Source organism: Erinaceus europaeus, chromosome 14 (genome assembly GCF_950295315.1).
Source record: "Erinaceus europaeus chromosome 14, mEriEur2.1, whole genome shotgun sequence".
NCBI classification, from domain to species: domain Eukaryota; kingdom Metazoa; phylum Chordata; class Mammalia; order Eulipotyphla; family Erinaceidae; genus Erinaceus; species Erinaceus europaeus.
Genome location: NC_080175.1, coordinates 17,358,104 through 17,383,582, shown reverse-complemented (window position 1 = coordinate 17,383,582; position 25,479 = coordinate 17,358,104). Strand labels below are relative to the sequence as shown.

The window sequence follows — 25,479 nt, the reverse complement described above, 5'->3', positions numbered from 1 at the left end:
TTTGTTGGGTATTTGTCTTTTTTTTTTTTTTTTTGTCTTTTAAATAAACTTTACACAGCAAGTTTTAAATCATACCAGGGAACATATTTGACCTTGTGTAAATATAATAGTAGCTACCAATAGACATCAGTTAGCTAAAGAATGTTCACATTTCTAAATCTCCTTTGCAGCAAGGCCTCAAGGTCTATAATTTGTCTATTAATGACTGCGTAAGATAACCCAGAATCAAATAATTTATAAAGGTATTCTTAGGTTTAGGTACTTTTTTTTTTTTTTTTTTAGAGTACTCCAAATTTAATATCCTTATTTACCACATATGCTTTTTCAAGCCCATGCTGTTTTCTGGTTTCAGAGATTTTAGTTGTGTGTTTTAATACCTGGATGACATAGGCAGACATGGAATTTATGTTCCTAAAAATTGGCATAATTGGGCAGGGGGAAAATATCTTAATAGTTATACAGAATATGTTCATGCCTGAAGCTCCAAAGTCCCAGGCTTAATCTTCTGCACCTCCATAAGCCAGAGCTAATCAGTGCTCTAATAAAAAATTTAAAAATCAGTATAATTATAGCTCCGAGGAGAACTGGACAGGTGAAAGTTTATTTATTCCTTTTCATTGCCCTTGTTGTTTTACTGTTGTAATCATTATTATTATTGATTTCATCATTGTTGTTGGATAGGACAGGGGGGAGAGAAAGAGAGACACCTGCAGACTTGCTTCATCGCCTGGGAAGCCACTCCCCTGCAGGTGGGGAGCCTGGGGCTCAAATCGGGATCCTTATGCCGGTCCTTGCGCTTTGCGCCACGTGCGCTTGACCTGCTGTATACCGCCCGACTCCCAGGTGAAGGTTTCTTAACCACATTTGGTTATTGTAAGAGTTTTGTTATCAATGCTAGGACTGATTGGATAGGATAGCCTTAAATATGACATGATGTATTTAAGTTCATAAAAGTAGTTTTAGGGCCAGAAAAACAGCTCATTGGGACAAGCATGCTTACTTTGCCGAGCCTGTGACTCAGGTTAGAGCCTGGCCCCCACTGCATTGGAGGAAGCTGTGGTGTGGTGTGGTGTGGTGTGGTGTGGTGTGGTGTGGTGTCTCCTCCTCTCCTGCTCCCCTCTCTGAAGAAAGTTTCCTTAGCAGGTGATGACCAAAAAGTTAAAATGAGATAATATAAAACACAAAACCAAAAAAACCACATGCAAAAACTTTAAGATTAATGTCATAATATGTAAATTTTAATCATTAAAAGTCAGTGTGTATATATGACATTCAATTTACCACTAAATGTTCAATTATACTGTTCACCATAAATTGACTTTTCCATTTCCTTCGATTCATTGGTCTTGATGTGTAGAGTCTCTGAATATAAAAGTTGTATTTGTAACTTGGGCCTGAGAATGTTACCTAGAAACTGACAGTGATAAGAATTGGGAACAATAATTTGCAGTTCAAAAAACTTGGGTAAAACTCATAAAATTTGGGTTCAATATTTTGAAATTGGTTATATTCAATACTAGTTTATGTTCTATTAGTTGAGTATTTTTATATTATATATGTGAATCAACTTTCCTAACATACTACTTCCAGCATACAGATTATTTTTTTTGCTATTATAGTAGGTAAAGGAGGGTATTCTGTAGAAGTGTTATCATTCAGTGGATTATCAGCTTTGCCTTTTCTGCCATTTCTTGTTGCCGAATTGTATCTTGTGCTGCTTGTTGCATTTTCTCCAGTTTTTCCAGGGTCAGAGATTTTAAGGGTAAAAGTTTGGGTTTACACAACACCAGTGTGGTTATATCTTCTGCAGACAACTGTCCTAAGTTTAAAAAGAAGAATTTGGGTGAGAAGAACAAGTTTGGTGGTTGGGATTTGCAGTTAGACTAAAGACCTAAAAGAACTGTCATTGCAGATGTAGTCAGAGTGATGGCACATTCTGCACTAGACATTCATGTCTGAGATTTTGAGGTTCCAGGTGAATCCCACTATAGTACTCCCAGAAACCAGAACTGACTTGCCTTTTGGTCTTTCACTTTTTTGAATGGGGGAAGGGGATAAGAGACAGACACTCCTTGTCCTCTGCTAACTCCACAATATTTCTTTAAATGTTCTTCAGAAATTTAAAAAGTGATTTTTAATAATAGGGAATATACGTGGATGATAAGTTTTGTGCTTTGGACATGAGATTCTAAGATATACTATGAAACATCTGTAGTATGGCTCCACTGCTCCTAAAGTTCCCACTGTGCAGGTAGGACCAGGGGCTGGAACTCAGGTCCTCATGCTTGATATTATCTGGACTCTACTGGTTACACCACTGCCCTAACCTGTTCCCATCGTAGTCTATAATCTAGTATTTTTTTAAACTTAAATACCTTGTTTTGGGAGAACTTCACGGAACATCGACTTCATTTCTGCCATATCTCAGTTGTTGGATAATAGCTTTTTCCTTAAATGAGAAGCAAATCATTAAAAAGTGAATTACCAAAGCAAAATGCTTGAGATACTGCTTAATCGTTTAAGAAAATGACAGTTTCTATAGAAAACACTTTCCTTGCACAATTTACCCTTTAATTTTCTTTGGGTCTTTTCACTGAAACAAGTTGAGATTGTTCATTTAAGTATTGAAATGAATTAAATGCACTTGAATTAATTTGTGCTACAATTGGAAGGCCGAGTATTCTACATTTTTCCTCTCCTTGTGAAATTTTGTTTACACAGATAATTATCTAGTAGATTCTAGCTCAGGAAAATTGAAGTCATTTATGCGTAGCTGTTTTTGTTTGCCAATAGCATCTCCTCTGAAAAGTTGATGAAGTAAAAGGAGAAGGTAGTAAGCAAACATTTTCTAACAGTCTCACTTCTAAAAGCTCATTTTGTTAGGGGGAAAAAAATCACAAATGGGTGGATTGGCTCTTAATAGAAATGAAGTATGTTTTCAGTTTTCTGGTGTTTTTTTTTTTTCCCCTCACAGAGATGTTATACACTAACATTCTTGAAAATACTGGCATCTAAGTATTTCTGTTAGGAATATACTATGCCAGCTAATATACCGTATCTGGCTGATGACATTTGTTCCAGTATTAAGTCCCAAACTGTTGCTATGCTATATACTCAAGGTGCTCTGGCTATAATTTGTAGCATGATCCCTTTCCAAACACAGTCTCACCCATTTTGTGATATTTCACCATATTGATGCAAGTTTACCATGTGTTTTTTTTACATCACCACAAAAAGATTAAAGTGGCAATGCTGGCTTGATGCCTGCTTTCACCGCCTACTGCAAATTTAAGCAAGTGAAGCTGCTCTAGTCTTGGTTATTCCCACTCAACTACTACCATTATATTCCTGGTAAAAGCTTCCCCCGCACTATCCACCAAGCCTTTTCCTCCTCCTGCTCAAATTCCTTTATTAAGGAACCCCTTAAATAAATTCCTGAGGAACTTAATTGATTTTCATGAGATTAACCCTATACTGCTCTAGGAGTGAATATGGGGCATGGGGTATGGAATAGACCAGAACTAATGGAATTTATCACTAACTGGACTATGAAATAAACGCAAAATACAATTTTTCTAGAATGCAGTTTCTTCTGCCAGTGTTAGTTAATCATTACCATTTGCCAGTCTCTCATCAGGATACAGTGAAGGCTAATAACAGACTCCAAATTAGCCTTAGTATAATAAGCATTTGCCTTGTATTAAAACTACAGTGCATATTCATCAGGCTCTTAATTTGGTGCAAGTCTTTCACATGCTACTGAAAAGAGGATAGACCATGTTGACCAGTGTGAAGGAAATAAGGTAGCATGTTGAGTTTCTCTACCACCAAATTTGTGTATCATCAAAATACTGATGGATGAGCAAATATTTCAATCTTAGACATTACATAGCTGCTCAGAATTCAATCTCTGTCCTTTGCTTGTTCTCATTTATACTTCTTTCACATTCAAAATCTGGATTGAGGAAAATAATGTAACTTGGTGCTCTCAAACCTTAGTTCTGTGTTTGACTTAGCTGCCATTGTTACTGAGAAGTCTAGTAAGGTGTGAGATTGAGCATAGTGTGAGGAATAACTGTGCTGTCACTTGCCCAGGTGGAGTGTCTGCTTTCTTAGGTTTTTTTTTTTTTTTTTTTTCTTTTCTTGAGGCCTCCTCCCCACTGCATTGGCAGGAGAGAAACAGGAAGGGAAGGGCTAAAATAAGCAAGGTGGTGGTTGAACCGCTTGCTCTGGAAAGGCTACATCATCTGTCTTGATAATCAGTGGCTCAGGGAGTCTACAGTAGGAAGAAGCAAGTACTGTATTTCTTTTTCTGGGTGGCTAAATATAAGTGTTCTATTTGGTGTAATGTGCCCCCTAATGAGCTGTGGTTGCTTGAAAAGGTATTTCCCTACTGGTAAGATGGGTTTAACACTAGAGATATGTGGGCTGAAGGAGGAATATACCAGCTATGGCTAAAATTATGTATATTGACAAGTGTTATACTTGTTCCTAGTGAACTTACGAACAACAAAAAAAGCTTTGCCCTTTTGGAGCTTACATATTTATAGAGGTAAAAGGAAAGAAATTACAGAATGCTAGAACCTTCTAACATAAGTGCTACAGAAAACAAAATTGTTAAGGACTTCTGAGGTGGAACTGTGGCGATGTAGTCACAGAAAGTTGGCTCTCCTCCAAAAAAACAAAATAGTACACTAAAATAACAATGAGTTTCATCAGAGAACAACTGGGGGATTTCTGGTAAAGAAAGGAACATCAGTGTCTGAAGGTTGGTGATTTGTGTGTGGACATTTAGAACAGGAAGGGAGAAGAATAAGCAGAAGTACAGCACTGTTTTGGAAGCAGGGGCATATCTATTTGCATTTACTTCAAATCCACATGGCGGACTTAAAGGGCCTGTTGGGAACCACTCAGACACTGGCTTCAGAAAAGAAGTACAGAACTGCTGTTTAGAGCTGTAGAAGTCACAGCTCTTGAGTGAACCCCCGGGAGCTATTCAGAGGTACCAGGGAACCAAACTACCCTTATGGCAACCAAGAAGCCCACCAAACACTAAGGTGTCCCAACTGCCATAGAGACCCTGGTGAATGAGGTCAGACCACGCTGCAGGCAGGAAAGTAACTTTGACCTCACAGCAGAGTTCCCACTTTTAGGAATCAGTCTGAGAAAAGAAGCAAGTCTGACCCTCCTACGAACCCTTCACTCCCATCCCAGACTAGGAATCTGTGGGGGCATCAGGTGCCATAGTACTACTATTTCAAAACTGCTCCCCTCCCACTGCAACTCCCATACAAAACAGAACCCAGCACCATCTGCTGCCCAACAACAGAGATCAAAACAGATGGGTAAATATAGGAAAACACTAGTTCTGCAACACCAAGATGCCAGCCAGAAACTTGATGTGCATCTAGAAGAGCTATCATCAGAGAAAGAATTTAGGGAGTACTTTGTCAAAAATTTGAAGAAATGCTAAGCTCTCAATTTAATATGGAGAAATTGACCAAGAAAGAAATTCATTACTTCAGTTATTTAAGAGGAACATGGAAAACTTAAAAACAGAATTATGGGTATGAAGGACACTGCATATATTCCAGTCTTAAATAGCCACACAAAGTAGACTTAAACATGTAGGAGAAAAAAACATCAGAAATTGAAGAAAAACTGGCTACACCCTTTAACTTCAAAGTAGGAGAAAACGATTTAGGAACATTGAAGCAACTTTTCAAGAAATTAGTAAAACAAATACAAAATTTTAAGGGAGAAGTCAGTGAGCAGAAATCATATTCAAAGGAATAATAATGGGGGGGGGAGGGCGGGTGGTAGCACAGCGGGTTAAGCGCACATGGTGCAAAGCGCAAGAACCAGAGTAAGGATCTCGGTTTGAGCCTCCAGCTCCCCACCTGCAGGGGGGTTACTTCACAAGTGGTGAAGCAGATCTGCAAGTGTCTTATCTTTCTCTCCCAATCTTCCTGTCCTCTCTTGATTTCTGTCCTATGCAACAACAATGATAAATAACTAGAACAACAAAAGGGAAAAAATAGCCTCCAGGAGCAGTGGCATAGTGTAGGCACCAAGACCCAGTGATAACCATGGAGACAAATAAATAAATAAATAAATAAAATACCAGAAAAATTTCCAAATCTGGGGTATAGTCAGAATGTAAATGTTCAGGAAGCAGAAAAAACTCCCAACTTCTTAAATCCAAACAGGTCACCAATACACATCTATTGTGAAATTATCAAAAACCAAGGACAAGAAAGAAAAATTTTTTACAAGTTGCAAGGAAAAGAAGTGACTTATAGAAGTGTAGCTGAACTTTCATTAGACTTCTCTGCAGGAACCATGGAGACCAGGAGAGAATGAAGTGGTATATTCAAGGTTTTAAAAGACAACTGCCAGTCATACATACTTTACCCTACAAGATTATCAATCAAATGTGAAGATGGTTTTGCTCACATGCAATAAAAAGTACTGAAACACATAAACTTAAGAAAAAAAAAAAAAACAGCCAAACTGTTGCTAAAACTTTGTGAAACGCTAGAGTGGGGAGTCAAGGATGAGAGGGCACAGAACTGTAGTGACAGGTATGTGGTACTATACCTTTGATCTTGTAAACCACTAATAAAAATAATAAAACACAGTAAGTTTCACAGGTACATAGGAGAGTACTATGGGGGGGAGGTGTTAGAATTTAAATAGGGAGATCACTGTGGCCTTAAGAAGGTGAAAACTATTGTAGTGCCATGTTGCTGTGTGTTATATTATTAGGCAGTGCAGAAGAGTCAAAAGATAATAATAATAACAAAAATAATAATAAAATACAAAAACAAAATAATAAAAACTAACAGAGCAAGTATATACAGATTTTAAGAAGATTGTTTGTTAAAACTAAACACAAAAGGGGCTGGGTGGTGGTGTACCTAAACACAAAAGGGGCTGGGTGGTGGTGTACCTAGTTGAATGCATATATTACAATCCACAAGGACTCAAGTTCAAGGCCCCAGTCCTCACCTGCAGGGGAGAAGCTTCATGAGCAGTGGAGTAGTGCTACATGTCTCGCTCTTTCCTCTTGATCTTTTAAAAAATATTTTATTTACTTATTCCCTTTTGTTGCCCTTGTTGCCCTCTTGATTTCTATGTCTAGTAACTAAATTAAAGATTTTTTTAAAAAAAACTGAATGAATACTGAATACAATGTACAGCAATAGGAGATCTATGTGTTCAGCAATATGTCAAAGATTAGATTATGAGGTGATTGTATACTGCAATACTATGCCAGACTTTTAAATGATATTGTCGGGCCATACTTTTAAGAGAACAAATAAAAGTTAAAATAAAATTCTTAAACTGATAGAACCCAAATTTAATGCCTTAGGGTTATATCTCAGTTTCTTTAAAGTCATTGGTCTGGGTAATTGGAAAATAATTGGTGTGTCCTTTCTCCCTATTGTTTACTTAGACTGTGATTGCTTCCAGAGATACTAGTTTTGAGGGCTCAGGTGGTGGTGCACCTGGTTGAGCGCACATGCAAGGGGAAAGCTCTACGAGTGGTGAAGCAGTATTGTAGGTATCTCTATCACCCCCTTGCCTCTTAATTTCTGGCGGTCTCTAGCCAATAAATACATAAAAATAATAAAAACATTTAGAGATTTTAGTTTGGATGATTAGTGTATTTCATAGTCATCACAAAGTAAGCAAACTTGCCAGAGATATTTTCACTAGATGTTTAAAATTAATGTAGAAGAAACAGGAGAGAAACCAACTTTTTGTCATGAAATATTTTACTGAACTGTAAGATTGATAGTTGAAAGACAGAGGCATAGGAAGGGTTTTTACATTACACACATTGATAAATAATTTAATCTTACAACTTATTTATGTAAATTGAAAATCTCTGAGGTGATTTACTTTGACAACCAAACTAAATTATGGGTGTGGGACCAGATTAGAACACTAAAGTGTCTTTTTTGAACCTTGAGAATATTAACAGTGGTCCTCAAGTTTTATTTTTGCACTGCCTCCAAAGAGATTTGAAAAACTAGAGATAAAGAATCCAATTTTCCAGGGCCGGGTGGTAAAGCACCAGGTTAAGTGCACATGGCAGGAAGCGCTAGGATCCTGGTTTGAGCCCTTAACTTCCCACCTGCAGGGGGGTTGCTTCACAGGCAGTGGACTAGGTCTACTAATGCCTATCTTTCTCTCCCCGTGTCTTCCCCATCTCTCTCAATTTCTCTGTCCTATCCAGCAACAACAACGACAGCAATGACAACAACAAAAAAATGGATAAAATGGCCTCCAGGGTCCCACCTCCCCAGACTCCTGCCCCACTAGGGAGAGAGAGGACAGGCTGGGAGTATGGATCAACCAGCCAACACCAATGTTCAGCAGGAGAAGCAATTACAGAAGCTAGACCTTCCACCTTCTGTACCCCATAATGATACTGGGCTCATACTCCCAGAGGGATAAAGAATGGGGAAGCTATCAAGGGAGGGGATGGGATATGGAGTTCCAGGGGTGGGAAATGTACTCGTCTTATCCTATAGTCTTGTCAATATTTCCATTTTATAAATAATTAAAAAAAAAAAAGGCCTTCAAGAGCAGAGGATTCATAGTGCAGGCACCGAGCCCCAGCAATAACTCTGGAGGCAAACAAATAAATAAATAAAAATAAAACCCTAATTTTCAGCATTAAAAATATTGGCTTTTTTTTTGGCTGTTGGAATAATTCAACTGGTAGGGTGCGCCTTTCCACACACATGGCCTAGGTTTGAGTCCTGGCCCCACAAGGGGCTACAGTGGTTCTGGGGGCAGCTCTAGTGCTACAGTGTTTCTCCCTGCTTCTCTAAATGAAACCCTGAAAAATATTCTAGAGACTTGAGTTATTCTAAACCTAGTGGGAAAAAAATGGTCAAAACAAAAAACACTGGAGTGGAAAAAGATGCCTTCTTTCAGTGATAAAAGAGAATTACTCTGTCAGAGTAGAAAATAATGTAACACAACAAAAGGCATTTGGGATCACATGTGTCTACCCAAACAGGTTTTTCTGTCAACAAAAATACTAGATATCTGTAATGTGCCAGTCACAGATAAATGAGAGATGCGTAATGGCTAAGAACCTGTTCCTTTATTTGAAAATTTTGGGGAGGCCAGATATGGAAGAGATACACAAATGTAAATAAAGGCATGTCTACTGTGTACTAAACTATTAACATGAGTAACTCAGATTAGGATAGATGACAATGGCTAGTCTCTTAAAATTAAATGTGACATTAACACTAGTTTCCCAAAGACAAGTGGAGATTTACTACACAGACAGGAGACTGTGAACCAAGTGTAGAGGATTCTAGATAAAGTGAACAGAATGTTAAAGAAGCAGCCTGGGGGTTAGGTTTGGAAAGCATACGTACAGCATAAGTATTATAGTGGGATCGACTAGAAGGAGGCCAGTTCATCTTCAGCTCTGAATGCAATGCCTTCAAGTTTGGATCACATCCTATAGGCAGGAGGGAGTTCACCGGATGGCTATCAGTGGGTATGTGCCACAGAATACATTTTTTGTGTGAAAAATTCTAGATGAAAAGGCAAAATTGCTGGGAAATTGTGCAGATGCATTCACAAAACATGGCATTCACATCTGCCATGTTTTCCCCTCAGGCTACTAGTTCCCGTGAGAGTTGGGACATTCTGGGAGTGCCTGTTCCGCCATGTTATGCCCTCAGGACATTGTCTATATCCCTGCGATATCTGGAGTGCTTTGGTTACTCCTCCCCCCCTCCCATTCTCATGAAAGCTACTCCTATAAAAACCCTTCGTTTTCCGCATCTCGCTCTCTTGCCAGCGCTTGACTCGGCAGGAAAGGTTACTGCGTGAGGCGGCCATTTTCGCTACCTCCACGTGGCCCAACCTTCTTCTCTAGCACCCAACTCTGAGGTGCCAGAGCAAATAAAGATTTGTGTTTCCTCTTCGCTCCGGATCCCCTCTCTCTTCTCTGGGGCCCACGCATAACAACATCTGGCTCAACAACACAAAATGAGACATGGGGAAAGGGAACTAATAAAGAAGCTTTAATTGTCTAGGTCAGATGATGAGGGTAGGAATAAAAGCAATGACAGTCATTAAGTGGTGAAGATACAAGATATATTCAAAGATAAAAGAACTTGAGATTCAAGCCTCTACCACATCCCTTACTCTTTTTTTTTTTTGTTTTGTTTTTTATTTTTTAACTAGAGCACTGTTCAGCTCTGGCTTATGGTGGTGCGGGGGATTGAACCTGGGATTTGGAGCCTCAGGCATGATAGTTTGTTTGCATAACCATTATGCTATTTACCCTCCACTCACCCCTTACTCTTATACACTTTGGTGATAAGGAAATTAGACAAAAAATGACAGGTTTCAAACTAATGTTATTGAGTGTAAAGAAGAATGTTGGGAGGAGACAGATAAGACCACAAGGTTAGGTTTTATACTCACTGCAGATGCTCAGTATAAATGTAAAAATAACTGGAGGTTTAGAAAGTCAAATGATATAATAGTATAGACTGTAGGATATATAGTCATCTCTGTAGGTTATAGGATGTGTAGTCATCCATGGAGAATGTAACAAGATATGACATGGTAGTGGTGGGGTTAGTTTTAAAGAGAGATAAGGGTATAGAGTAGTGTCTCACAGAAGGTCTGGAGTCAGATAAATAATTTAAACAAATGAATATTGTAAGGTCAGTTTCACTTATAAAATCAGTCTCATAACAGCACAAACTTCAGATGGTATATTAAATAACATTAATTCATAAATCATTAGATTAACACAGCCAAAAGCACTGATTGATTTCTCTTTAGTTAGAACTGTTACAACCACAGAAATAAATGGTTCTAATCAGCACAGGGCATCTCTTCTTATTAATGCTCTTTCCTTGAGGATTCAACATCCCAGTTATTATGTTTGATAGTACAATGCAAAAATATTTTGAAAGAAAAAAAATACTGAATTGTCTGTAGATTTTGTTTATAGCAGTGCTATATATTTTAAAAGATACAGCCACTGAACTTTTAAATTTCAAGCTTAATAAAAAATGTTCACTTTTAGCTTACAAGTTTCATATATTGTTTTCACAGATTAGTTTATTTAAGACCAAACTGATAAGACTAATATTAGAGGCTAAAAGCTGAAAAGAACTTATTATTTTTTTATACCTCTATTTTCATCTATTTGAAAGTATAGGCAGTTACACTGGCAGCAGACAAATAAGGGCAATAAATTATTAAAATCTAACTACATTCTTGGTTATTTATATAGAATATATATATATAGAATATAGAATATACATATATATACATATAGAATATACATATAGAATATACATGTATATATTTATAAATAGACCAGAAATATTTATATGAAAACATACTATATATGCCAAAATTATGTCTTGGTTTCCAACAGTTCTCAGGACAGGTATTAGACCTGCTTTAAAAACTGTCATGATAGGTCACGCTATTGTCTTAGTCCAATAGTTGATCTTTGCTAGGAACTCCAAGGATTCATTCTGTGTGTCAATGTGGTTATACTTCATAGTATTCAACTACCATTTAATCTGTTTTTTGCTCTTTATTATAATGATCTTTTCTTACCATTGATTTATCTAAAATGATCAGCTTATTCTTTAAAAATATTTATTTTAATGAGAGGGATACAAAAACAGATGTCAGAGTGCTGCTCAGCTCTGGCTTAAGGTGGAGCTGGAAATTGAACCTGGGGCCTCAGAGCCTCAGGCATGAAAGTCTTTTATATAACCATTATGCTATCTTCCCAGCCCTCAGCTTATTCTAATTGTAACAAACTCCCATTAAAAATCATTCATTTTGTACTGAGAAAGAGAGAGGAAGAGGGGAAGGGAGGAGGAAGAGAAAGAGAAAGAAAGAAAACTAGGGATTCAATGCTTGAGAGTCCAGTATCTTATCCACTGAGCCAACTCCTGGGCTGTGACAAATTCTCACTTTTAAAGTTTGATATACTTCTGAGTATTCAAGATTTCCAAGTATCTTAAACAATGACAGTAAAATCCAATGTATGATTTAAAATGTAAACTTTTCTGGAGCTTTTTTTTTCATATTTTTCTGAAGAGTGCGAAGTATAAATTTTACATAGAATTGTATTCTGTGAGCAGATCGCTTTCTCTCCTCTCCTCTCCTCTCCCGGATCAACTAGGAATACCAAAGGAGAACACCCGGACCGAAGCAGGACAGGCCTAGAATGACCACGGGAACCCAGTAAATCACCCGTGAGTACAAACACGCGTGGCTGGTGACAGAGAGGAGAGAGGGGCCTAAGGAGAGATTAAGTGACTGCTAACAGTTCGACAGTTTGTCAGTGGAGACACCACCTCCAGTCTGCTCCACCAACAAGGGGACAGCTGAAGGGAGGAAAGGACTCCCCAGAGACTCACCAAGTACAACTCTGAGTATCCATTGCTACTACCCTCAGAATCTGGAGCAGCAACAGGGAGGGCACAGAGATCTAACCGGGAAACTCAGGAGAAGACCTATACCTCGGTGGCATAGCTGAAGGGCTGTGAAAGTCTCTTTGCATAACCACTGGATTATCTCTGCCACACCCTGCTTTATCACTTGGTCAGGAGTCATTGATTAAACCAAGAAGCCTATTGATAGTTTAAAAGCCCTCAGGCTACCGTAGCCTACAGGGGGGAAAAAAAAAGGCTTTTACACCACTGAACTCCAACTCAGGGATTGAAAAAACTGTTAACTTATATAAAATGGTTAAAACAACAAGAAAAAATAATGGAGACACGAACCAGGACAAGAGTCCAGCTAAAAGTCCTCCAGAGGGCGAAGCACAAAACAACGAGTTCAACATCCAAACATTAGCTAAGGAAATAATAACAGGAGTGAGTAAAGAATTTGAAAAAATTGTAATCAGAACTGAAGGAACAAAAAATGAGAATATGGAAGAAAATTCTAATAATCTCATGGTTATTAGAGAGCTGAAAGCTGAAATTGCTGAGCTAAGAAGGCAACTAGCTGAACAAGCTAAAACAGTATCAGAGCAGGGCAACAAAATAGATGAACTCCAGAAAGCAGTAGAGGGCAGAGAGAATAGAATCAATGAGGCTGAAGACAGAATTAGCAAGATTGAGGATGAATTAGAGACAACTAAAGAAGAAGTAAGAGACCTCAAAAAGAGATTAAGAGATGCTGAAAACAACAACAGAGTCCTACGGGATGACTTCAAAAGAAACAATATACGCATTATTGGCTTACCAGAGGAAGAAAGAGAAGGAGAGGAAGAAAGCGTTCTCCAGGCCATAATAGCTGAAAATTTCTCTAGTCTAGACAACACCAAAGACATAAAGATTCAAGAAGCCCAGAGGGTCCCAAACAGAATTAACCCAGACCTAAAGACACCAAGACATGTCATACTTAGATTGGAAAGGAATAAGGATAAAGAAAGGATCCTCAAGGCTGCAAGAGAAAAACAAAGAGTCACCTACAAAGGAAAACCCATAAGATTAGCAGCAGACTTCTCCATACAAACACTACAGGCCAGAAGAGAATGGCAAGATATCTATCGAGTGCTCAATGAGAAAGGCTTTCAGCCAAGAATACTATATCCTGCTAGATTGTCATTCAGACTAGATGGAAGCATCAAAACCTTCTCAGACAAGCAACAGTTGAAGGAAGCAACCATGACCAAGCCTGCCTTGAAAGAAGTTCTGAAAGGTTTCCTATAAACAACCAGACCACCACAAATAGAACATATATCAAAACACTCTAAAACTCTACAAGAATGGCGTTAAAATATCTTCAATCTTTGATATCAATAAATGTCAATGGCCTGAATTCACCTATTAAAAGACACAGAGTAGGAAGATGGATCAGAAAACACAACCCAACAATATGTTGTCTACAGGAAACTCACCTAACGCAACAAGACAAACACAGACTTAAAGTGAAAGGATGGAAAACTATCATACAAGCCAATGGCCCACAAAAAAGAGCAGGAACAGCTATTCTCATATCTGACATGATAGACTTTAAAATACATAAGATTAAAAAAGATAGGAATGGACACTACTTAATGCTCAGAGGATCAGTCAATCAAGAGGACTTAACAATTATTAATATCTATGCACCCAATGAGAAGCCATCTAAATACATCAAACTTCTACTGAAAGAGCTACAGCAATATATTAACAGTAACACAATCATAGTAGGGGACTTCAACACCCCACTATCTCAACTTGACAGATCATCCAGGAAGAAAATCAGTAAAGACATAAGGGAGCTAAATGAAGAGATAGATAAGCTAGAACTATTGGACATTTTCAGAGTCATTCATCCCAAGAAACTGGAATACACATTTTACTCAAATCCACATGGATCATTCTCAAGGATAGACCATATGTTAGGCCACAAAGACAGCATCAGCCTATTCAAGAGCACTGAAATCATCCCAAGCATCTTCTCAGACCACAGTGGAATTAAACTAACACTTAACAATCAACAAAAGATTAGTAACAGTGCCAAAATGTGGAAGCTCAACAGTACACTTCTTAACAACTTCTGGGTCAAAGAGGAAATCAAGGAAGAAATCAAAATGTTTCGCGAGTTCAATGAAAATGAAGACACAAGCTATCAAAATATTTGGGACACAGCTAAAGCAGTCCTAAGAGGGAAGTTCATAGCTATACAAGCACACATTAGGAAACAAGAAAAGGCACAAATAAACAGCCTGATTGCACATCTTAAAGACCTAGAAGAAGAACAACAAAGGAACCCTAAAGCAACCAGAAGTACAGAAATTACTAAAGTTAGGGCAGAAATAAATAACATTGAGAATAGGAAAACCATACAAAAGATCAATGAAAGTAAATGTTGGTTCTTCGAAAGAGTGAACAAAATCGACAAACCTTTAGCCAGACTCACAAAACAAAAAAGGGAGAAGACCCAAATAAATCGGATAGTAAATGAAAGAGGAGATATCACAACAGACACTGCAGAAATTCAACATATCATGCGAGGCTTCTATGAACAACTATATGCCACCAAGTTAGAGAACCTGGAGGAAATGAATGATTTCCTAGATACCTACCAACTTCTAAAACTAAGTAAAGAGGAAGTGGATAACATGAACAGGCCCATCACAGCTAATGAAATTGAAACAGTTATCAAAAATCTTCCCAAAAATAAAAGTCCTGGACCAGATGGTTTTACAAATGAATTCTACAAAACTTTCAAAGAAGAACTAATACCTCTACTTTTAACAGTCTTCCAGAAGATTGAAGACACTGGAATACTCCCTGCCAGCTTCTATGAAGCCAACATCACCCTGATACCAAAAGCAGACAGGGACACAACCAAAAAAGAAAACTACAGACCAATATCTCTGATGAACATAGACGCGAAAATATTGAACAAAATTCTAGCCAACCGGATACAGCAGTATATCCAAAAGATTGTTCATCATGACCAAGTGGGGTTTATCCCAGGCATGCAAGGTTGATTTAATATACGTAAATCAATCAATGTGATCCACCACATCAACAAAAGCAAGACCAAAAACCACATGGTCATATCAATAGATGCAGAGAAAGCCTTTGACAAAATACAACATCCCTTTATGATCAAAACACTACAAAAAATAGGAATAGATGGAAAATTCCTGAAGATAGTGGAGTCTATATATAGCAAACCTACAGCCAACATCATACTCAATGGTGAAAAACTGGAAGCATTTCCCCTCAGATCAGGTACTAGACAGGGCTGCCCACTATCACCATTACTATTCAACATAGTGTTGGAAGTTCTTGCCATAGCAATCAGGCAGGAGCAAGGAATTAAAGGAATACAGATTGGAAGAGAAGAAGTCAAACTCTCCTTATTTGCAGATGACATGATAGTATACATGGAAAAACCTAAGGAATCTAGCAAGAAGCTTTTGGAAATCATCAGGCAATACAGTAATGTGTCAGGCTATAAAATTAACATTCAAAAGTCAGTGGCATTCCTCTATGCAAACACTAAGTTAGAAGAAATTGAAATCCAGAAATCAGTTCCTTTTTCTATAGCAACAAAAACAATAAAATATCTAGGAATAAACCTAACCAAAGAAGTGAAAGACTTGTATACTGAAAATTATGAGTCACTACTCAAAGAAATTGAAAAAGACACAAAGAAGTGGAAAGATATTCCATGCTCATGGGTTGGAAGAATTAACATCATCAAAATGAATATATTACCCAGAGCCATCTACAAATTTAATGCTATCCCCATCAAGATCCCAAGCACATTTTTTAGGAGAATAGAACAAATGCTACAAATGTTTATCTGGAACCAGAAAAGACCTAGAATTGCCAAAACAATCTTGAGAAAAAAGAACAGAACCGGAGGCATCACACTGCCAGATCTCAAACTATATTATAGGGCCATTGTCATCAAAACTGCTTGGTACTGGAACATGAACAGACACACTGACTGACCAGTGGAATAGAATTGAGAGCCCAGAAATGAGGCCCCACACCTATGGACATCTAATCTTTGACAAAGGGGCTCAGACTATTACATGGGGAAAGCAGAGTCTCTTCAACAAATGGTGCTGGAAACAATGGGTTGAAACATGCAGAAGAATGAAGCTGAATCACTGTATTTCCCCAAATACAAAAGTAAATTCCAAGTGGATCAAGGACTTGGATGTTAGACCAGAAACTATCAGATACTTAGAGGAAAATATTGGAAGAAATTTTTTCCGCATAAATTTTAAAGACATTTTCAATGAAACGAATCCAATTACAAGGAAGACTAAGGCAAGTATAAACCTATGGGACTACATCAAATTAAAAAGCTTCTTCACAGCAAAAGAAACCACTACCCAAATCAAGAGACCCCTCACAGAATGGGAGAAGATCTTTACATGCCATACATCAGATAAGAGTTTAATAACCAACATATATAAAGAGCTTACCAGACTCAACAACAAGACAACAAATAACCCCATCCAAAAATGGGGGGAGGAATTGGACAGAATATTCACCACAGAAGAGATCCATAAGGCTGAGAAACACATGAAAAAATGCTCCAAGTCTCTGATTGTCAGAGAAATGCAAATAAAGACAACAATGAGATATCACTTCACTCCTGTGAGAATGTCACACATCAGAAAAGGTAACAGCAGCAAATGCTGGAGAGGGTGTGGGGTCAAAGGAACCCTCCTGCACTGCTGGTGGGAATGTCAATTGGTCCAACCTCTGTGGAGAACAGTCTGGAGAACTCTCAGAAGGCTAGAAATGGACCTACCCTATGACCCTGCAATTCCCCTCCTGGGGATATATCCTAAGGAACCCAACACATCCATCCAAAAAGATCTGTGTACACATATGTTCTTGGCAGCACAATTTGTAATAGCCAAAACCTGGAAGCAACCCAGGTGTCCAACAGCAGATGAGTGGCTGAGCAAGTGTGGTAATATATACACAATGGAATACTACTCAGCTGTAAAAAATGGTGACTTCACCGTTTTCAGCCGATCTTGGATGGACCTTGAAAAAATCATGTTGAGTGAAATAAGTCAGAAACAGAAGGATGAATATGGGATGATCTCACTCTCAGGCCGAAGTTGAAAAACAAGATTAGAAAAGAAAACACAAGTCGAACCTGAAATGGAATTGGAGTAGTACACCAAAGTAAAAGACTCTGGGGTAGGTGGGTGGGTGGGGAGAATACAGGTCCATGAAAAATGATGAATGAAATAGTGGGGGTTGTATTGCTAAATGGGAATCTGGGGAATGTTATGCATGTAAAAAAAAAAAAAAAAAAAGAAGTAGAAACGCAAAGCAGAAATTGTCTGAGTTTGGAGTATGGCACCAAAGTAAGAAAGCAGAAGTATACTAGAGTTTGCAGTGAGTACCTCCCTAATACTTCCTCTCCACTTTTCCAAGCTTTGGGTCCATGATTGCTCAACAATTTGTTTGGCTTTGTATGTTAACTCTCTTTTCAGTCACCAGGTTCCAGGTGTCATCAGGATGCCGGCCAGACTTCCCTGGATTGAAGACACCACCAATGTGTCCTGGAGCTCAGCTTCCCCAGAGACCCATCCTACTAGGGAATGAGAGAGGCAGACTGGGAGTATGGACCGACCAGTCAACGCCCATGTTCAGTGAGGAAGCAATTACAGAAGCCAGACCTTCTACCTTCTGCAACCCACAATGACCCTGGGTCCATGCTCCCAGAGGGATAGAGAATGGGAAAGCTATCGGGGGAGGGGGTGGGATATGGAGATTGGGCGGTGGGAATTGTGTGGAGTTGTACCCCTCCTACCCTATGGTTTTGTTAATTAATCCTTTCTTAAATAAAAAAAAAAAAAAGAAAAAAAAAAAAGAAAAAGGAACTGATTTCTGAATTTCAATTTCTTCTAACTTAGTGTTTATTTCTTCTAACTTAGTGGCATAGAGGAATGCCACTGACTTTTGAATGTTAATTTTGTAGCCTGAAAAAAAAAAAAAAGAATTGTATTCTGTTCTACCATTAGCTACCTATATGATCTTGGATACAATTTATAATCAATTAGAAACTGATTTTCTTGTAAAAGCATGCTTAGTATGTCCTAGGGGTGAGGTTCAAGTAAAAAGCAGGTGTAAAATTAGGAATATATTTGTTATTGCAGATCAAGTGTTCATATTGGCATAACAAAGGAGTTGTTTTAGTTTTCCTACTAATATACTATGCTACTCTAAAAATCTTTTGATGATACCTATAGGGCAGCATGATCAATTTGATTTTTTCCTTTAAAGACCTACTTACTTACTTTTAAAGTGGCATGTGTTATCAAATTGTGCTCTGAAATATTTTTTTAAAGATACATTATCCTTGTTATCATTAGATCATTAAATGTTATCATTTTTATCATTAAAGATGATTTTTTTGGGGGGGAAAAAATCACAGCACCACTCCCACATATGAAGTTTAGAAAGCATTTAAACCAATGTTTAAATGTCAGGAAATTTCACATTTAGTCCAAATTTCACCTCTGCCTGACAGAGCTGGCAAACAGCAGGTCCTTGTTCCCACATGGCAAACTCTTGCAGGGCTACAAAATGATTCCACTTTCAAAAGAATAGGAGTCCTATCATGTGACTGTATATAATTTACTTACTTTCTCAGCCACTACAGGCACTCGCCTTAACAATCTGACTAAAATTCAGGGCCGCTGTATGTGCCAAACAGCATCATTTTATCACTAGTAGACATTAAGAAGCAAAAATACAATCTCTGTGAAGTGAAGCACCAGAAGCAATCCTATTTAAGTAGGCATTAGGAAAGAATATTTTCTTTTTCCTTCTCTCTCTCTTTTTGTAAAGGATGCATCTTTTGTGAATATTACATTAGTTCCCTTTAAGTAAATTCAATATACCCAGTATAGACTGTAAATGTGGTGACAGGAATGAGAAGAAAAATTGAAAAACAAACAAACAAACAAAGCCCTGGGCCTAGGAGACTGTGTAATGGTTATGCAAAAGACTTCCATGCCTGAGGCTCCCAAGGTCCCCGATTTAACCCCTCAGAATTGAACAGTGTTCTGTTAAAAAAAAAAATCACCTAAAACTAAGCAAAACTCCTGTATCTATTGTCTTATCTAAAAAGTGTTGTTGACTGGTATGATTTCAGATGTACAACAGATTTCTAAATGTAAACATGAGAAAAAGGTAAAAGGGGGAAACCAACAACAACAAAAAAATTTTGAGCACACACATAATAGTAATTAATGCTCATTCTATGCAACTGACTTCCCACATACTAACAGCGTGCTTAATCTGGATTGATAACGTTCATCTGGAGATGCCAAATAACATCATATGCCAGGTAGTTGGAAAGTATAGTGAATTCTATTCTGTTTGGTATTTGGCATCTGCTGGTAGAAAAATGTTGCAACATGTTCAGTTTGGCTAATTAATCCAGACTCATGTGAATAAAATGTGCGGTGTCTAGCTTCTGAAATATGCCTAGGCCTAAGAACAGGAGCTGTTGTTCTTCGGTTAACCTGAGTGACACTACTGCTTTGTGGTCCATTTCAGTAACAGATGCTACCACTCAAGCAGTAGAGCATGACACATCCTATTTATGCAGAATGCCCATTTCTAATGATTTCAGTATTTCAAAATTTAGTGCTAGAAAGAGGTTCTAAAAATTCATTAAAAAAAAAAAAAAGGTATATGAAGAGCTTTCTATACCCCCAGCATCTGAGATATTCAGCAATCTCAACAGCGTGCAAGGACACAGAAATAAAAAAAATGATACTTTACTTAGTGTTTTTAGAAGCCTGATCCTCAGGCTAACTAGCAAACCAAAATTTCCTGGGCAATTATTAAAAGTAGGTATGTATTTTCTGAAATTCTTCCCAGATTCACTTAAATCAGAATCTCTACTTTTAAATTAGGTTTTCTACATTAAACTTGAAGACACTATGTCTTAGATATACCCACTAAATGAGTTGTTTTATAGTTTTTTTTTTTAAAGATTTTCTTTTTTTTAATATTTATTTATTTTTTCCTTTTGTTGCCCTTGTTGTTTTTCATTGTTGTTGTAGTTATTGATGACATCGTTGTTGGATAGGACAGAGAGAAATGGAGAGAGGAGGGGAAAACAGAGATGGGGAGAGAAAAATAGACAACCTACAGATCTGCTTCACCGCCTGTGAAGTGACTCCTCTGCAGGTGGGGAGCCCCGGCCTCCAGCCGGGATCTTTACACTGGTCTTCGCACTTTGTGTGCACTTAACCTACTGTGCTACCGCCCGACTCCCACTCAATGAGTTTTTAACACTTGTTATATACCCAAATTGAGTGGCCCTTAGAAATCACTAATAGTAACTACCTTATTTGACTTTGCACCATGCAGCATATACACCAAGCTAAAGCACTTTATATATATTTGAATTAATTTTGTTCAGCAATCATATGTAATTTTGTGATTCTATTTAATAGATGATAGGGAGGAGGGTTGGGGAGATGGCTCAGCAGTATAGGATTTGCATGCATGAAATCCTAGGTTCAATCTCAGTCACCTCATATGCCAGAACTGAGCAGTGTTCTAGTATCTCTTAAAAGTTTTAAAAAAAAAATCTTTAGAGACAGAATAAGTAAACTGTCCAAAGTCAAGTGCTAGCAACTGGTCCTGTTACTGAAACCTAAATTCTAAAATCTGTAGTTTTAATTGGTATAGCAGTTTGACTTACTGGAACCTGAATCAACGTAAAAATGTTTCACAGTCCCATATGGTTTCCTTCTACACAAAATAAGTGACTAATGGAGCGCAATATAATAGCTTTCAATATAATAGTTAAAACATATACTAATCTAAGAGCTTCTGCCCTTGAAAAACATTTTCGTTTGCTTCCTTAAGTGCATTTTCTTCCTTTTACTTATCTTTCATGATCAAATATACATCTTGGAAAAGTGGAACAAATACATGAGCTGGGCAGTTTGGGGAGTTTTTTTCCTCTTGTGATTATAAAATAAATACTCTATCCATTGGGAAGAGATTCTTTCTAATGTTCTATGTGCTAAGTATAATCCTGATTTTGAAGTTTTTTTAGGCTCTGATGAATGCTATCAAAAAACTATCATGAAAATAATATGACCAATTAGAACTTGCAAGAGAATTTCAGGGAGAAAAATAACATTGCCTAAGTTGGAATTCGGCCAGATGGACATCAGTTGCCTTGGTATCTACTTTGATAACATCAAGATATATCTGTATTTGAATTGCAGAGCCCACACATCTTTCATCAGCAGTCCCCAGGGTGCCCGGAGTTGAAACTCATGAAACTATGCTGACATCAGTACACTTTGCTGCATATTACATTGCATCAGCTTCTGTGTAGACAGAGTAACAGCACCACTTTATTAAAGGTAGATAGTCTATGTGGCCATTTCAGGACACTAATATGTACTCTATATGGATGGAGAATTAAATGCTAAACTCTTCTCTGCAGGACACCATAGCAGGGCATCTGTGCTGAAATGTGAGACAAATTTAACAAGCACCTCATGGCTTGAGTATATGTTGCTATATTTGAGAAAGTTTACTTTTGAATTGGATTTGAAATTGTATGGAAAATTGTGAATACTGTGAAGCAGTCTTATAAAAAAAAAAGTCATGCTGAATCTGAGTCTTTCAGTAACTTCCAATTTATAATAAGAAAAATGGAGGTATTCAAAGACTACTGGTCTAAATTATTTAAAATGTCAATTTCTTAATGGGATAAAAGATGGAGACACTGTTCTAGATTAAAGCTAACAATTTACAATAACCAAATATATAATGCTTGATTGAATTCTGATTGTGTATGCAGAGAAGTTACAGGAGACAGTTAAGTCAAAGTGGAAAATGTACATGTAGACTGGATGTTAAATGGTGGAGAATTATTGATTTCCTTAGTTGTGATAATGGCATTGTATTTTGACGGAGAACTTTGTAATTCATAGAAAATATATACTAGACATTTTAGGATGTTTGCTTAACAGTAGCATCTATAGCCTAATTCCAAATGCTTCAATAACAGTAAAGTATGTAAGAAGGGATAAAAAAAATCTGACAAAATGTTATCAATTGTTGGATTTAGGTGAAGGGTATATGAATGCTTTAAAAATATTTTTATTTATTATTGGACAGAGAGAGAAACTGAGACAGGAGAAAAAATAAAGAGAGAAAGACACTTGCAGCATTGCTTCACTGCTCAGCTTTCCTCCCAACCCCCCACTGCAGATGAAGACTGGGGGGCTTGGATCTAGGTCCTTGTACATAGTGCTCTTAACAAGGTGTATTACCACCTAGTCCTGAGTATATGAATGTCTGTCACATTCCTTCAGTTTATTTTTTAACTGAAATAAATTATAACTATGGTTTCAAATGTGCCTCATCCCAACAAATGCATCTCCCTTTCAACTTTGTATGTGTGGATTTCTTTTAAATAAAAAAAAAAAATGAGGAAATCATGTAGGTAAGATTTCAGAGCAGAATGTTTAGAAAAGTGTGGACTGGGATGAATTTATGATATTGTGATGTCTCAAAATATGTTGTTTTTAGGATCAAGGAGACATGGAGCATATTAAGTTTTTCAGTAAGTATCAACATTCATAAAAGTAACATGTATAGGGTAAAAAGAAAAGGCAGATAAATTTGATACAAACCATTCTACTTAGGCATGAAGTAAATTTACATTATTAGATGTTATACAAAATAGTGGTTGCGGGGGGGGGGGGGGGGGAGGCGGTAGCGCAGTGGGTTAAGCGCACATGGTGCAAAGAGCAAGGACCCGCCTAAGGATCCCAGTTTGAGCCGCTGGCTCCCCACCTGCAGGAGGGACGCTTCACCACAGGTGAAGCAGGTCTGTAGGTGTCTATCTTTCTCTCCCCCTCTGTCTTTCCCTCCTTTCTTGATTTTTCTCTGTCCTATTCAACGACAGCAGTAACAATAATAATAACAACAACGATAAACAACAGGGGCAACAAAAAGGAGAAAATGGCCTCCAGGAGCAGTGGATTCGTAGTGCAGGTACCCAGCCCCACTGATAACCCTGGAGGCAAAACCAAACCAAACCAAAACAAAACAAAACAAAACAAACCCAAAAAACAAAATAGTGGTTGCCATTATGAGAGGTACAAAAAGTGGTAGCTAAGTTCAGGGACAAAAATGTGCTGGGGGAGATTCTACAAACACATCCTCAAGAATTACTAGGACATGGACAAAGAATCACAAAAGTTGTTACTTCAGTGATTAACCCTGCGGTAGACAAAAGTAGTTCATTTTGGCTGGCGCATGAATACTGAGGAAGTAGAAAGAAATTAAGAAGTTAGGCTTCCACTCGTCCTGATAACTAACTGGATATGAAAAAATTTCAATTTACCTGAAAGTTTTACTGTTCTTTTCCCCGCCGCTTTAAGCATTCGTCCAGGTATTACCAATGACAGTTCTTGACTCAAGCCTACAGAAGGAACTAGAAGAGATTAAATAAACAACAAAAGTGTGCCAACTCTTTTAAAGGGCTATGTAAGAGTCATAAGGTATTTTGACATATACTCTCAAGTAGTAACGTGGTTGAAAAATCCAAGGATGTGTAGGTTTAGGACATTATAGTCACCCAAGATGCAGAGGGTTTTTATAAACTCCCTGGAGTGAACAAACAAATTTAAAAAAAGTGTGTGTGTGTGTGTGTGGGGGGGGATACAGAAGCCCGGGGAATAAGACTTAGAGGTTTTGTTTTGGTGGAGGCTGGCCAAAACAAAACATCTTTCCCTTTATAACTGAGAGTGGGAAACGACTTTTTCAAGAATTAGAAATTCTCGGTGCTGGAAAGGGCAGGTCTGGGGTGAAGGCAGCCAAGTGGGTTTGGTGGGGGGTGTGGTCAGGAGCCCCATCCAGCGGGTGACAAGGGCCCCGCCCCGCCGCGCCGGCCTCTCCAACCCCCGCGGGAGGCAGCTGGGCGAGGAGGGCCGGTCGGGCGGCCTCGCCCCACTGAAAACCTCCCAGGGGCGGAGGGAGGGAGAGAGAGGGAGAGAGAGAGAAAGAGAGTGTGTGAGCCGCCGCCTTCCCAGCCCGGAAAGAAATCCTTCTTCCCGCGGAAACCACACTGCGCCCCGATCGCATCCTCGGCCTTTCGTCTTCTGGGGACTGTGCCACACCCGGGCCTGTCGCACCGGACGGGGCCGAGGGACACTCACTCCACTTTGCCCCGCCGGCCGGTGGAGAATGGGCACTCGCCGTGGCACTGGGGTCGCAGGTTACTCCCACCATCCCGCCGTTGCCCCATTCGGAAGTGCTGAGAGCAATTTCCGGGAGGGACAGGGATTTCTGGAGTCCTAAACTCTTGTCCACCTCGGTAAGTGACTAGACGTCCCAACAGAATAGAGGCCAGGAAGTCTTCACACCCATCCCGGCCCCTCTCCTTTCACCAACTAGGGCAGGTAGTTCGGCTTATGTAGTCACTTGACTAGGTCGGGCTTTCTGGTCACTTTTGGGCCTACTTACAGATGCGTCTCTTCCCTGATGGCTCAACCGTTGCCCCGGGCAACCGTGAGTTCGGGCGAAGAGAAAACTACGTCACGCGGGAGACAGAAAGCAGGGAACACTCCTTTTGCCCCTATCGGTGATGGCGGTGTTAGCTTCAACGGTAACTTCCGAGTGGGAGTGGTCGCTCTACCCCTCTGGAGGGTGACTCTGTGGCGCGGCGGAGCTCAGTGGGCGGGGCGAGAGAGCGCCTAGACCAGCGAAGGAAAGGAAAAGGGGAGAGAGAGGGAAACTGGCACCCATGCTTCACTCTGATTGGGCAGCGTTGTTGACGTCACCCTTTGCTCTGATTGGGCAGCGTCGATTGCTTTGGCTCCGCCTGCTTCCCGTCTTCAGCGAGTGGCGGGCCAGCGCCGGAGGGGTGGGGCGGGGCGGTAGGAGCGAGAGAGAGTGTGTGGACGGGCTA

At 38.9% G+C, this 25,479-nt stretch overlaps 2 protein-coding genes across 8 annotated transcripts in view; one reads left to right on the top strand and one right to left on the bottom strand.

Annotated features, from left to right (window-relative positions):
* Positions 1 to 1,216: 1,216 nt before the first annotated feature.
* On the bottom strand, positions 1,217 to 25,169 carry BBIP1 (BBSome interacting protein 1). Of its 5 annotated transcripts, none has more exons than XM_016191391.2 (4): positions 25,035 to 25,169; positions 23,914 to 23,991; positions 2,376 to 2,449; positions 1,217 to 1,819 (listed from the first exon to the last, which is right to left on the bottom strand). In XM_016191391.2, exons 3-4 carry the CDS (start codon positions 2,419 to 2,421, stop codon positions 1,656 to 1,658), a joined length of 210 nt encoding a protein of 69 aa, XP_016046877.1. In that variant the 5' UTR covers positions 2,422 to 2,449; positions 23,914 to 23,991; positions 25,035 to 25,169; the 3' UTR covers positions 1,217 to 1,655. The 5 variants fall into 5 exon arrangements, with proteins under 5 accessions (XP_016046877.1, XP_016046875.1, XP_060027329.1 ...); XM_016191389.2 differs by having other exon boundaries at positions 23,914 to 24,003; positions 25,035 to 25,168; XM_060171346.1 differs by lacking the exon at positions 25,035 to 25,169 and adding an exon at positions 24,728 to 24,865 and having other exon boundaries at positions 23,914 to 24,003.
* SHOC2 (SHOC2 leucine rich repeat scaffold protein) overlaps positions 24,747 to 25,479 on the top strand; it is a 64,952-nt gene continuing 64,219 nt past the window's right edge. For 2 of the 3 annotated variants that reach the window (XM_060171341.1, XM_060171338.1), the window contains exon 1: positions 24,747 to 24,885. The gene's annotated coding sequence lies outside the window, so the exon portion shown is untranslated. Of the gene's footprint in view, positions 24,886 to 25,037; positions 25,177 to 25,479 lie in introns of those variants that run through there. The other variant, XM_060171340.1, reaches the window with a different exon arrangement.

Coding starts and splice junctions, on each gene's coding strand:
- BBIP1 (XM_016191391.2), bottom strand. CDS start 2,421: ATGGCAGAAATGAAGTCGATGTTCCGTGAAGTTCTCCCAAAACAAG. Junction 1,820..2,375: donor TGAAGTTCTCCCAAAACAAG/GTATTTAAGTTT, acceptor TTTTAAACTTAG/GACAGTTGTCTGCAGAAGAT.